The sequence below is a fragment of the Emydura macquarii genome, unplaced genomic scaffold (assembly GCF_026122565.2).
Source record: "Emydura macquarii macquarii isolate MOO-44397 ecotype Brisbane River unplaced genomic scaffold, CSIRO-AGI_Emac_v2 contig_3328, whole genome shotgun sequence".
NCBI lineage: Eukaryota > Metazoa > Chordata > Testudines > Chelidae > Emydura > Emydura macquarii.
The window spans coordinates 8263801-8277100 of NW_027133465.1; the positions used below are offsets into that span (position 1 = coordinate 8263801).

Here is a 13300-nt window from a genome sequence, read left to right on the forward strand (position 1 = left end):
GCACCTGCGCGGTGTCTTCACTGCACTGCGCCACTTGCGGAGGTGGTTTTAGTACGTCGAATTCCTGATGGATTGAGTGAGTCTACACTGACTGCTTAGTCGATCCAGAGAAGTCAATCTGACGGCAGCGACTTTGCCGCTGTCAGTGTAGACATACCCAGGTCTTAGCTTTTAAGACCGGAAGGGACCACTAGGTTTATCTAGTCTGACCTCCTGCTTAACACAAGTCAGAGAATCTTAATCAATAATTTCTGCATCAAGCCCATCCATTTTGTGTGAGCTATAGCGCCTCTTTTAGAAAGACACCCACTTTTGACATGAAGACTAAATAATGGAGAATCCTCTACCACACTTGATACGTTGTTCCAATGATGAACTATCCTCACTGTTTAAAAAAAACCCAGCAACCATGCCTTAATTCTAGAATGAATTTGTCTAGCTTTCACTTCCCGTCTCTTGTTATGGCTCTTCCTGCTAGATTAAAGACTTGTCTACTATTAGAAATCTCTTCTCCATGTAGGTACTTGCAGACCACGATCAACCATTTGCCAATGGTGGGTAGAAGGTCTCCCAGGTGGAAAGAATGCAGAGACTGCTGTGGCGTTGGTGAACTAACTCCGGTTAAAATAAAACAGAGGTGACTTTTACCCCTAAATTACAGCTGAATCTGACCCTTCAATCTCAGCACCCCACTGAAGTGGCCTAAGAGGTAGATCTTGGCACAGTGGCCTAGTGGCTTAGCCTCAGGTTACATCTCTCACTTGGGTGAGATGGGTTCTAATCCTGTTTAGGGCACTGGCTGGCTTTCTGATCTTGGGCATGTCCCTTGACTCCACTCTGCCTCAGTCTCCCTGGTTGTAAAATGGGGCCAGTAATACTCATGGGCCGCTGCAAAGTGCGTTGACAACCACACGTGTAAAGCTGCAGATCATTATTGCAAAGGCACGCAACATTCCCAGCATGCTGCCCCCTTTCTACTCAGAGCCTGTTCTCCAGGGACAGTGCCACAGTTCCTTTCAGGGTCCATGTAGCAGATCTGCCATTTGTCTCAGTGTCCCAAATGCAAGATAGACCATAGTAACCCCATCATTCATACTCATCTCCAACACTCCTGTCCTCCACGGAAACCTTATTCTACTCAGAGGAAGCTCAGGCTTCCTTCCTCTGTCTATGCGCACCCTGTTCTGAGAGAGAAGGCGGCATATACACGTCTCCTTCTGAAAGTGTCTCCCGGTTGGCCAGGGAATCTGCTCCACCTTACACTACAGGGCTTCTGATCCTGGGCCCTTAAAATGAGTGTGTCCTGGGATATTCCCACCCCATCGCTGACTCCCTGGAACCATCTCCTCTCTTCTGGATGCAGCTGGTTTCTGAGCTCACACCAACATCCCTGGAACAGGGTCTTCTGGCTCCTTAAGGCTTAAAGGGCCGGTACACCCTGTTACAGACCAACCTTCCCATGTCCCACTTCTTCTCCCTCCCAACCAGCGGGTCACCCCATGCATATGTAGCAGCAAAAAGAAGACGGTGCTGTAGTGCTGTGAGAATTGGTGTTTATGGGCAAGAACAGAATACTGTACATGGATACAGACAGACATTTGTGTACTGTACAAAACCAGTTATAAAACCAATGTAGCTGTATGTATTAGTGCTTCGGTGCTGGCATCATTCAGCCCGCCAGCCGAATGACTGCTTAGGAAGAAATAGCTCTATACGGCTGCAGTGTCCACAGGGACTAACCCAATCACACAAGCAATCAGGCACCAGTCAGACCTGGGTAGATGTAAACTAGCAGATAAAAACAGATGAAGGAAGAAAAGCTGCAGATCCCAAAGATAAAGACAAAGATAAAGATAAGCTTATCTCCTGTCAAGTCTCTTTCCAAGCACCCCCTCTACCCCCCCCCCTTCACAGTGACAAATCCTTGTGCCTCTCTGGGCAGCAGATATGGAATGTGATTCACGTTCTCTGACTCAGACTTTGGAGTCTAGGTTTTTTCTTGACTTTTCTGCCAGCTTCTCCTTCTCTGGGATTGTTTTTGGCTCTGTGGCATTCCTGGTCTCTCTCTCTTGTCGTCTGAGAATGACAAACACAGCCACGAAGCACAGAAAAGCTCCCACTTCAAAGAAAAACTGGAGCCCCAGGAATCTAAGGTACGGAAACACAAAAGGTCAAGGTAATATGGTAAGTTTCAGGGTACAGCATCTATCAATCAACAAGCCTTCCGACATGCATCAAAGGAGCACTGAGTTTAGGTCAAGAGCTTTTTCAGTCAATTAATAGGGAAAGCCGGTTTCATCCATAAATGGATAGGAAATCTGCAAGCGTCAGTGTCGGCTGAATACTGACCTCAGTGATAGCTTTACTGATACAAAGGATTGGAAAATAAAATGAACCGTGTCTCCGCACCCAGGCTGAGTAGCACTTGCTCGCACCAGTAGCAAATCCTACTCGATGTAAGCAACCAGCCTTCCAACCGCCTAATGATTCTGCAGCCCTTCCTCAGATAAGCATTGCCAGTGCAGACACTGACAGGATTATGCCACAGTACGTCAGCGATTACGTCGTAGGTTAGAGGTTTATTACAGGAGTGGGTGGGCGAGGGTCTATGGCCTGCGTTGTGCAGGAGATCAGACTAGATGACCATATTGGTCCCTTCCGACCGTCGCGTCCATGAGATCTGCTGGAGGGAGCTCTCAGAGGTTCAAGGGTGCCCCGTGTTAATTCTGGCATCAAACTGTGGAGGGGTTTGGTAGGATTTCCCTGTATCTGCTGGAGGTCATTCCATCTCTGGATACTGTTTTATTATCCCTGACAGAGAGGAGGGATCTTCACGGGCTCATTCTGGTGAAGAAATTGTTTTTTGCCAGAGGCTTGCACCATGTGTGAGGTAATTTCAATAAACCGTCCTGTGGAGAACACCCCTCAACCCCACGACAACACTTTGCCCCCCTTCAACCTGAGCCCGGAGCTCGACCCTTAGAGCCTGTTTCAGGTGGTGAGGACAAACCTTGGCAGCAAGGGCAGCTCATTAGCAGTCTGTCTGCCAGGCAGTGCTGCCTCCTGGCCTTGGGGACCATTGGGCGATAGCGTCTTTATTGAAATGGGGACAAACGACCAGACGTCCTAGCCCTTTATCCCATTTCCCTGCCGGCCCATGCACCTCACTGCACACGGGGTTCTCGCTGGGAAAGTGGGGACCTTTTTGTGAAAGCTCTTTAATAAGCTATTAATGCCGCATCACTGTAGCAGAGTAGGAAGTCTGCCTAGAAATCTTATGATGTCAATTTCCAGTCCATCCATCCCATGTTCATCACCTTGTTATCTGAGTAGATTCCTCAATTTTCTTTTAAGGACGCCACCAATGTATGATAATAAGCGTGGTTTGGGCTACATGTAAAACTTAGGTTGGCACAGCAACGATGCTCTAGGGTGTGTAACAAATGCACATCCCTCAGCACCACACTTACGCTGACTTAAACGTGGGTGGGTCAATGGAGGAATGCTTCTGTTGACCTAGCTACCACCGCTTGTGGATGTGGCGTTATGGCAGAGATGGAAAGAACCCTTCGATTGCTGTAGTGTGTGTCTACACTACAGGGTTAGAGTGGTACAGTGCTAGCGCTGTAGCTATGCCACTGTAGCCCCCGTAATGTAGACAAATCCTGAGAAGAGGCAGTATCTGATGGAGCCTCACAGAGGCCATACCTTTGTCTGAAGAGATCATTGTCATAGTATCTGCAAGCTGCGTTCTTCTTGCATTTCTTTTCCCACAGGATGCAGGTTGTGTCGATAGCACTGCCATAGAGCACCGGTCCTGGCATCCAGGCTGGAGAACAAGCAGAGAGCACTTTGTTTGTTAAATGAGAAGCATTTCTTTCTGTTAGGCCAGACCCCAGCCTACTGTCTCTCAAAACCACATTAAACTGATTTCAGATATTATTCAGGCATTATTGAACTGCAGGTCGCTTCTTCCTCTCCATTCTCTATTGTGTGAAAATGTTTATTATTAGGACATCTGGGACCCATACCAGTGTTCTCCAGGTGAACATTAATTTCCATCATAAGAAAAACAATTATTTTAATTGAATGCTATTTTCAGCCATTCTGACACATCCCTCAAACAAAGATGCAAATCAGAATAATCATTTCTTGAGAAAGATCCCAAAGTGAGTTAGAGAAGCTATGTATAAAGGGCTCTTCCCTACCGCTGGGTGAAATGGGGCAGCCAATCTGCACCAGGAAAACATGACAGCAGTGTTAGTAGGAAGGGATGAGGAACGGAAATTACAAGGGAAATATTCGATGCAATTCACAGATTGAAATGTGGCCAGGAGACCAGGACCTAGCATGCCCTTTCTTGAGGAAAGTGCTGTTGGATCCTTAATGACTATAGGTGATCAGGACTTTGGTTTTTACCTCTTATCTGAAAGTCACTTCAAACAACAACAAAGAACCCCATAGTTAGGAATAATGGTTCAGCAACAACTGAGAAAAGTGTGATATCTACTGAATCAACAATACCCTTCTTTTATAGCATCTGAGTTTCTCTATTGAGGTCCCATCTGATCCATGTGAATTCAAAATCTCTTATGACTTTTCAATTCTACATCACAACAAATTTTAATTTACCGAAAACTCTCAGCAGCAGGAACTGTATCCCAATAGCAAATGATTTATCTTCAGGCTGAACGCTCCTGGAAGGCAAAAACAAATGAAGAATTAATACATCCCCATACACATAAATAGGAACAAATATGGCCCTTTGTTACATCCATGCAAACCCTTGCATGTGTGTAACTGAGGGCTGACTTTGCTCCTTCAGATGTATCACAGCCATAATGCTTTGGTTAGCTCTCATAATCTGTCCATTCCTTTGTGGTATTACAATATGTTCTTCACAAAAGTTCACTGCTCTTTATTGTAACATGTTTTTAAAGATTAATGTGTATTCATTTGTTGAACATATTCTGTAGTGGCAGAGGACAAGGCTAGGAGTTTGTTCTACCTTGTGCCATATAATTTCAAGCCCTAGCATTGAATTTGGGTGCTCAGATATAACAACACATAACAATAAAAAAACATTCCCAGAGAGTAGTTATCAGTGGTTTACAGTCCAGCTGGAGGGGCATATCGAGTGGAGTCCTGCAGGAATCAGTCCTGAGTGCAGTTCTGTTCAATAGCTTCGTCAATGATTTAGATAATGGCACAGAAAGTACACTTATAAAGCTTGCAGATGATACAAGGCTGGGAGGGGTTGCAAATGCTTTGGAGGATAAGATTAAAATTGAAAATGATCTGGACAAACTGGAGAAATTGTCTGAAGTAAATAGGATGAAATTCAATAAGGACAAATGCAAAGTACTCCACTTAGGAAGGAAAAATCAGTTGCACACATACAAAATGGGAAATGACTGCCTAGAAAGTAGTACTGTGGAAAGGGATCTGGGGATTATGGTGGATCACAAGCTAACTATGAGTCAACAGGTGTAACATTGTTGCAAAAAAAGCAACCATCATTCTGGGATGTATTAGCAGCAGTGTTGAAAGCAAGACGTGAGAAGTAATTCTTCCACTCTACTCAGCACTGATAAGGCCTCAGCCGCAGCGCTGTGTCCAGTTCTGAGCACCACATTTCAGGAAAGATGTGGACAAATTGTTTAAAGTTCAGAGGAGAGCAATAAAAACGATTAAAGGTCTAGAAAACATGACCTGTGAGGAATGATTGAAAAAATTGGGTTTGTTTAGTCTGGAGAAGAGAAGACTGAGGGGGGGACATGATAATAATTTTCAAGTACATAAAAGGTTGTTACAAGGAGGAAAGTGAAAAACTGTTCTCTTTAACCTCCGAGGATAGACAAGAGGCAATGGCCTTATATTGCAGTAAGGACGGTTTAGGTAGGACATTAGGAAAAACTTCCTAACGGTCGGAATAGTTAAGCACTGGAACAAATCATCCCCGGAGGTTGAGGAATCTCTATCATTGGAGGATTTTAACAGCAGGTTAGAGAAACACCCGTCAGGAATGGCCTAGTTATTACGTAGTCCTGCCTTGCATGCAGGGGACTGGACTAGATGACCTATTGACCCCCTTGCAGTGCTCCACGTCTATTATTCTAATTACTTTCTTCCGCTGTGCGAACTGAATTAAGGCTGAGTCACAGCAAGGTCATGGGGGAGATTTCATTGAAAAAAAATTCAACAAGGACCCAGTGCAGCTCCCACTAAGCCAACAAAAACACTCCCAGTGAATTCCAACGAGCAATTCCTGTGGCGAATAATCCCCTCGTCTGCAGGGATCAATGGGTGAAACTCTGTGGCCAGTGTTATGCAGGGAATCAGACCTGCTTTATGGTCCCTTCTGGGCCTAAAATCCTATGCACCTTTGAGGAATGAGATTGTTATAAGCTGAAATGATGGCGGCGTCTATGTGGTTTTTATTATAAATGTACAGGGCAGTGAGGTACAGGTCTCTGACTCACAGCAAGTTGCCAGAGCAGCCTCTCCTGTCACAAAATCTGAGCAGCCCAACTTCCAACAAAATGGAACCAGCCAAGAATGTCACAACTTGGGAGGTTAAGTTATTGTGCTGAAATGCTGACAGCTGTTCAGCACTGACAGTTGACCCCACAATCCACATCACTGTTGCCTAATGGTGCTGACTTGTTCCTGAACTCCGCAAGGGATTTCGCTGCTCTGCTTAAAGAGAGGGGGGAAGAGCCTGTTTAGTCAAGGCGCTGTGAGAGGGGCTCTGCCAGATCTCCTAACACGAGGCGCAGCCTGTTGTAAGGGTCTGTGTGAGGAAAACATCAGGCCCAAGGATTTCTCCTGCTTTGACGCTTCAGTGTCAAGCAGCTCTTCGTTTCCAGCACTGTTTGAGGCTCCGACAGGTGACAGGGCTTCACAGACCTGCTAGCAAACTGTCAGCTGGTAGGTCAAGCGCTGAAGGTGAAACTACCTCCCCTTTCTGATTTGCTATAGTGTAAAGATGGAGACACTAAGAAAGACAGAGAGAAACAAGGAGACAGACAGATGTGTATTCAGATACGGATAGCTGCAGGTGATGGCTGATTAGCTGTAGGCTGGGATGGCATCAGCGATAACTCTGAAATCAGTGAGCCTGATTCTCCACCGCCCACACTGACAGCTGGGCACAGTGCCCATGCCTGCTCTCATGCTGATCTGGTAGCACCCGCTTTTACGCTCACTTTGCACTGGGGGTAAATCCGGTGCAGGGCAGTGGGGCGTGAGCCCCAGTGTGGTAACACTGCTGTAAATTCAATTGGGGATCAGAATCAGGCCCATATGCAAATGCTCCCATCTTCGCTGTTACCTTATCACCCACCCTGTCCTCTTTGTCTGCTTATCCACCTGCAGTGTCTTGTCATAACCCTAGACTGTGAGCCCTCTAGGGCAGGAAACGTCCTCCATTTCCTCACTTGTACAGGGACCTAGCAGGCTGGGGCCATAACCCCTGACTGGGACCTCCAGGCATGGCCACACTACTAATAACAACATAAATATACTAGAGATGGGCCGAGACAGGAGCTTTGGATTTAACCCCCTTGCCTGCCACTTCCTAAACGTTCGTGGTTTGGATAAAATAACTCCCAGAACTGAGCCACCTGTGGTTTTGGGTTTTCAAAACTCAGCCTCCTCATCCCAGCACCAGAGCATTCTCCGGAGAAGAGGAAGATGCTGGCTAGCGCCTGTAGTGAGAGAGCGGTGCCACTCCCCGCCTACATTACCTGAGGATGAGCATGAAGGATGGCGTGTGTGAAGTGCTTGCAAGGATTCCAGCCAGGCAGGAAAGTATAACGAAGGGCAAGAGGAGGTGGAAGCAGTTTGTGCCGCAGGTCCCAGGGGAGGCATAGCCGTCAGTCCCATTCGCAGAGATGCACCTGCAGTTTGTGTAATTCTGCAAAGAGAAAAGAAAGCAAAGGAGAGGCTGAGATGGTGGAAGCTGGGCAGCCAGTTGTAAGTGGAAGCACAAACGTTGATAAGGACCTAGGATTTGCCATGCTAGATCACACCAGGGGATCTATTGTTAGATATCCAATTTCCAGCAGTAACTAGCAGCTGAGGCTTCTCATGAAGGCAAAGAATTCATTACTATTATAGCTGAACAGTGGCAGACCCCTGTAAAGAAGGGAACATGCTCTTCCTGACCCCTGAGTCTGCCCTGAAGCATGAAATTTGCTTCCGTTTATTTTGGTAGGCCCCAATCCGACAAAGGAGTCTGGTTTGTTCAGATCCTTTCATACACATGGGGGCCCTCTGAAGACATCTGGACTCCACGAGTCTGATGGGGGGCATTCTTGGGCAGTTGTCATCCCCATCAAACTTTAGAGCAATAGTGGCCAAGACTTTGCTGTTGCTCCTGGTCTGGCACTCACCACCCACGGACATCTACCTCAGTACAGCCCTTCTTCACGTTTAAAAACCATCTGGAAATATTCCTTTTCCAGAGGCATTTCCTATTATCATTCATGCTAGGCCCCGTGTAGGGCTCCTTCCCACCCAATCTTATAGTGATTCTGCAGGGCTTGTGCTTTCAGTCCTTTGTTTCACATCTATTGTGCATTTGAGATGTTTAGTGCACTGATTTATTGTAATGCCATCATTTGTCCCTGCAGCTGAATGCCTTGGCATCCGAAACAAACCCTGATTCTTGGGATAGTTTCACCTCTTATGAGAGCTCCCACCATCAGTTTGTAAAAAAATCAAATCAAATGTGTCCATTTGCCTGAATTTAACTTTCCTGCAGAATCAGCAGAGGAAGCAGATCTGGAGCAGAGCATTCAGGGAGGAATGCATGGAAGAATTTCCCTTAGATTGCTCCAGTGAGGAAGGGATACATTTTGCTTTCCCCTTCTCAATGGGATGACCAATGGTTAAGCTGTCAGAACCAGCTGAATCCCTGGTATCCACAGGAGACCAGTCCCTCCTCAGTGATAAATGCTGAGTTCCCACTTCCCCTCTCACTCGCTGACATCACAACTCCATAGGAAATGTTCCATTCTTTACAATCTGGGTCAAATCTTGCAGGCTTTACTGATGCAAAACTCTGAGATCACGGACCAACTAAAGAACAGAGGTGTGCCATCCTGCAGAGTCTTTTTAATTACATAGTTAGTAAAATATTTTAAAATAGGCAGTACAATTACCTATCCAAACTGCCACATGAAGCATATGAAACAGAGAGTGGCTCAGAAGAAAAGGGGGTGGGTAAATATTTAATCATTGTACGTGTGGTAATTGCATCCTATCTTGCACTTTCAAAAGCACGTACAAGTTCCCGTCTCATTGCTAATGTCAGTTACTGTCTCCAGCACGCAGTGCTATGGACGGCATTTCAAGTTCAACGCTTTTCCGTCACACCACAGATGAAACTCCAGGCAGTGAAGCGTTTAGTTATAAAAACCTATATAGAACAGAAGAATTAACTACGTCCTATAAAAGTTGGGACTTTACTGGTGAAGAGGTGGAAATCAATCTATGCTACATACTGGAGGCTACCTTCAACAGCCCAATGCTTTCTTGAATGAGAATATTTCTCTGTCCGAATAGGAGGCTTTCTCTCCTTCTGAGTGGGATAGAAATTGAAGTGCAATGAGAGTTTTGCTGTTGATTTCAGTGATAACAGGATTGGCTCATAGGTTCTCTATATCCTGAAGAATTTGCTTTCACAGCGTGAGGAAAGAACCAGTGTCTTTAGCAGCATCTTGTAACTGAGTCATAAAGCACTAAGATTATATGGCTTGGTGTTAATGATACCTTTAATCTGTGTTGCCAGTGTAATCTTTAGCTTCTCTCTATCAGATCTGGTTAACCTCTTTATCTAATCTATCTCATGGCCTCACCTTAGTATTTGTGCCTTTCAAAACTATATCAATCTGTCTGAAAGGTCTATACAAAGAGCTGTCCAGGGGCCAACTCTAATGGTAACGCCTTGAAGCTAACAGCCTGGAAATTCCCTGTGACTGGGACTCGATCTCCCGTGGACCTATGGCACGCAGGACAAGCCTGATGTAGAGGGGAGTATGTGATGCCATGTGTGATGGGGCATTCAGGCCCCACACTGGCCAGGGGAGGCTAATGAGGGCCTGTGGACCCTGCTGGGCGTGCCTGCTACACCTGTAGTAGATCTCAGGAGTGGAGAGTTAAAAAGAGGAGACCCAGCTCAGTTTGGGGCTGACCAGAAAGGGGAGCAGTGCTCTGCTTCTGCCTTGGTGAGGGAAGCCAGCATTCAGCTAAGTGTCTGTTTTCAGCTTACTGCCCAGACAAGCCTCTGAATGGATGGGAGGACTGGGCCCATGAAGACTGACTAACTGGACTGGCTACATGAAGACAAGCCATGAGTAGAAGGGTGAGGTCCTGCCGAAGACCCCTCAGACAACCCTGGTTTTGCGTTCATGGCATTCCTTTAATTTTGGACTTCAGTCCCTGGAAGGGGTGGGACTCAAGTGAGCCTTACCTAGAAGGCTAAAGCATCACTGCACTGGACCCTTGAGAGGTGACAACTGACCACTGGAGACCCCACAATGGGGTGAATAGTGCCCCACTAGGCCACAAGGGGCACCACAGAGGTAGGCTCTGTAACAGTGATGTCCCGTCTCCAGTCAAGACTCCTTGTAGAGCCGTGGTTCCCAACCCGGGGGCCAAAAGTGGCCCAGGAGGTCTTTCAAAGTGACGCGCCGCTCCCCTCCCACTGGCTGCAGAAGGGAGCCGCTGCCTATGGACCCAGACGGAGCGCGTTGCCGCGGGGCTACAAGACCGGTGCAGGCTCCTTGCTGCAGCTAAGGGGACGGGAGATCAGCGCTGCCCTCCCCCTGGCTGTAGCAGAGAGCAAAGCGCTCTGCCTGGGTCCCTGGGTGCTGGGTCTCTGCTGGAGCAGAGGGAGGGGAGCACTGATCTCCCAGCCCCCTGGCTGCAGAAGGGAGCCACTGCCTAGGGATCCAGGTGGGGCGCACGGGGCTACAGGACGTGTGCAGTTTCCCTGCTGCAGCCAGGGGAACGGGAGATCAACGAGGACTCCTTCCATCTGGCTGCAATGCGGGGGGGCAGGGGAGGTCTGGGGGGAGACTCGCGGCCCTTCAGGGTTGTAAAAATAATATCTGTGGCCCATGAGCCGAAAAAGTTGGGAACCACTGCTCTAGAAACCATCCCTAGTCACGATCACAGCTTGCTACGTGCTAACAGCTGATGGACATGCTCCGTTAGCTCAGGTGATAGATACAGGGACGGTGCTGTGAGGGGAGTCTGCACGGCTGCTGTCTGTGCTGTACCTGTCTTGTGAATAAACATGCCAGTCACCGGGCTGTAAATCCAGTCCCTCTCAGAAGCTCGACTCTCGGTTTGTTTAAAGGTCTATTTTAAAGAATGAGGCTCCTTGTAAAAACAAGTCAGTAGTGACTAAAAATGGAGAAACTGGAAAAATCTATATCCCAGGCCCACAATCTGTTCTCCTCACTAATAACACGTTGGTTATTTTTGTCCCTCTCTCAAAGGTGAGGCTTTGCATCCAAACAGAGTTTTCTAATGTAATATGTTCTTGAAATGTGTTTGGCAGGAAAGGCTTAAGTGACCCTGCCCTGGACGAAGGAATGTGGTCTCAGCTGCTTGACTGTGTCTCCAGTGTAAACTGAGCAAAGAGACAACGGAAGTCCCTTTTCATAAAAGCTAAACAAAGCCCACAGACTAGCGAGGTGGGGAGATGGTTAAGTGGCTATCATGGCGGGGAGAGGAGAATGCAAAAATCAATACGGCATCAGCTCCTTGGTGGACACAGCAAGCTGAGTCCTTGAAAACAAAGATAAACTCTGAGGACATGAGCGGAGAGAGAAAACCATTTGGCACCCTTCGCCTGACCAGACAAAGAAACCAAGGGCTTTGAGTGCTGTGTTAGATCCTGGCTAAGACTGGCCAGCCGTGCTGGAAGAACAAGTGTGGTGAGAAAACTACTTTGAACAAAAGGCTCTCAGTTGTTCAGTTAGGTTTTAGTCTTAGTACCCTAATTTTCCTTTTGTTTGTTTGTAACCCTTTCTATCTCAATTCCTTCCAGTTGGCATCGCTTAAATGTCTGGTCTTTGTTAATAAAGTTAATCCTGTTTCATTACACACCCATCTCAGTGCTGTGTTTCAAACTGAAGAGTAAAATTCCCAGCCAAACTAACAGGCTGGAGCTGTGAATGCTCTCTTTAAAGGAGAGGCAAACTTCATCAAGTTTTCTGACTGCTACAGTGAGAGGAGCTGAGCACTGCAGAGGAGATGGTTTGGGGGATACTTGGGACTGGAGGGGCAGTTCATGAACTCATAGAATATTAAGGTTGGAAGGGACCTCAGGAGGTGTCTAGTCCAACCCCCTGCTCCAAGCAGGGCCAACTCCACCTAAACCATCCCAGCCAGGGCTTTGTGAAGACGCAACTTAAAAACCTCTAAAGATGGAGATCACCCCCCTAGGTAACCCATTCCAGTGCTTCACCACCCTCCTAGTGAAAAAAACTTTTCCCTAATATACAACCTAGACCTCCCCCACTGCAACTTGAGACCACTGCTCCTTGTTCTGTCATCTGCCACCACTGAGCCTGTTGGTGTCACCTTGCAAGGAGTAACCCGGCTGATGGAAGCCAGGGTGTGGTCGTTGTGTTGTGAGCTGGCTCCTAGTGCCAGGGCTCTGAGCAAAGCTGCACAACACAGAAGCATCCAGGGTTACAAGGTAGGTGGTGACACAACCCTACTGATCTGGGTGAATCCCCAAAGTGTCAGACCTATATCGGCAAAAGACAACAAACAATGTGTCAGACTGGAACAGGTGCAGAGAAGGGCTACTAGGATGATCCGCGGAATGGAAAACCTGCCTTATGAGAGGAGACTCAAAGAGCTTGGCTTCTTTAGCCTAACCAAAAAAGGTTAAGGGGAGATATGATTGCTCTCTGTAAATACATCAGAAGGATAAATACCAGGGAGAGAGAGGAATTATTTAAGTTTAGTGCCAATATGGATACAAGAACTAATGGATATAAACTGGCCATCAGGAAGTTTAGACTTGAAATTAGATGCAGGTTTCTGACCATCAGAGGAGTGAAATTCTGGAATAGCCCTCCAAGAGGAACAGTGGGGGCAAAAAAACCTAGCTGGCTTCAAAACTGAGCTTGATAAATGTATGGAGGGGATGGTATGATGGGACAGCCTAGTTTGTCAAATGACTGATCTTTGACTACTAGTGGAAGATATGCCAATGGCCTGTGAAGGGATGCTAGATGCGGTGGGTTCTGAGTTATTACAGAGAATTCTTTCT

General features: G+C 47.0%; 1 protein-coding gene across 4 annotated transcripts in view; it reads right to left on the reverse strand.

Annotated features, from left to right (window-relative positions):
- Positions 1–1536: 1536 nt before the first annotated feature.
- Positions 1537–13300, reverse strand: part of SLCO2B1 (solute carrier organic anion transporter family member 2B1) — an 86845-nt gene continuing 75081 nt past the window's right edge. For all 4 annotated transcript variants that reach the window (XM_067533264.1, XM_067533265.1, XM_067533267.1 and 1 more), the window contains exons 12-15: positions 7749–7918; positions 4633–4697; positions 3709–3829; positions 1537–2148 (exon numbers count right to left, since the gene is read on the reverse strand). In XM_067533264.1, coding sequence (XP_067389365.1) covers positions 1974–2148; positions 3709–3829; positions 4633–4697; positions 7749–7918 — 531 coding nt within the window. In that variant the 3' untranslated portion in view covers positions 1537–1973. The remainder of the gene's footprint in view (positions 2149–3708; positions 3830–4632; positions 4698–7748; positions 7919–13300) is intronic.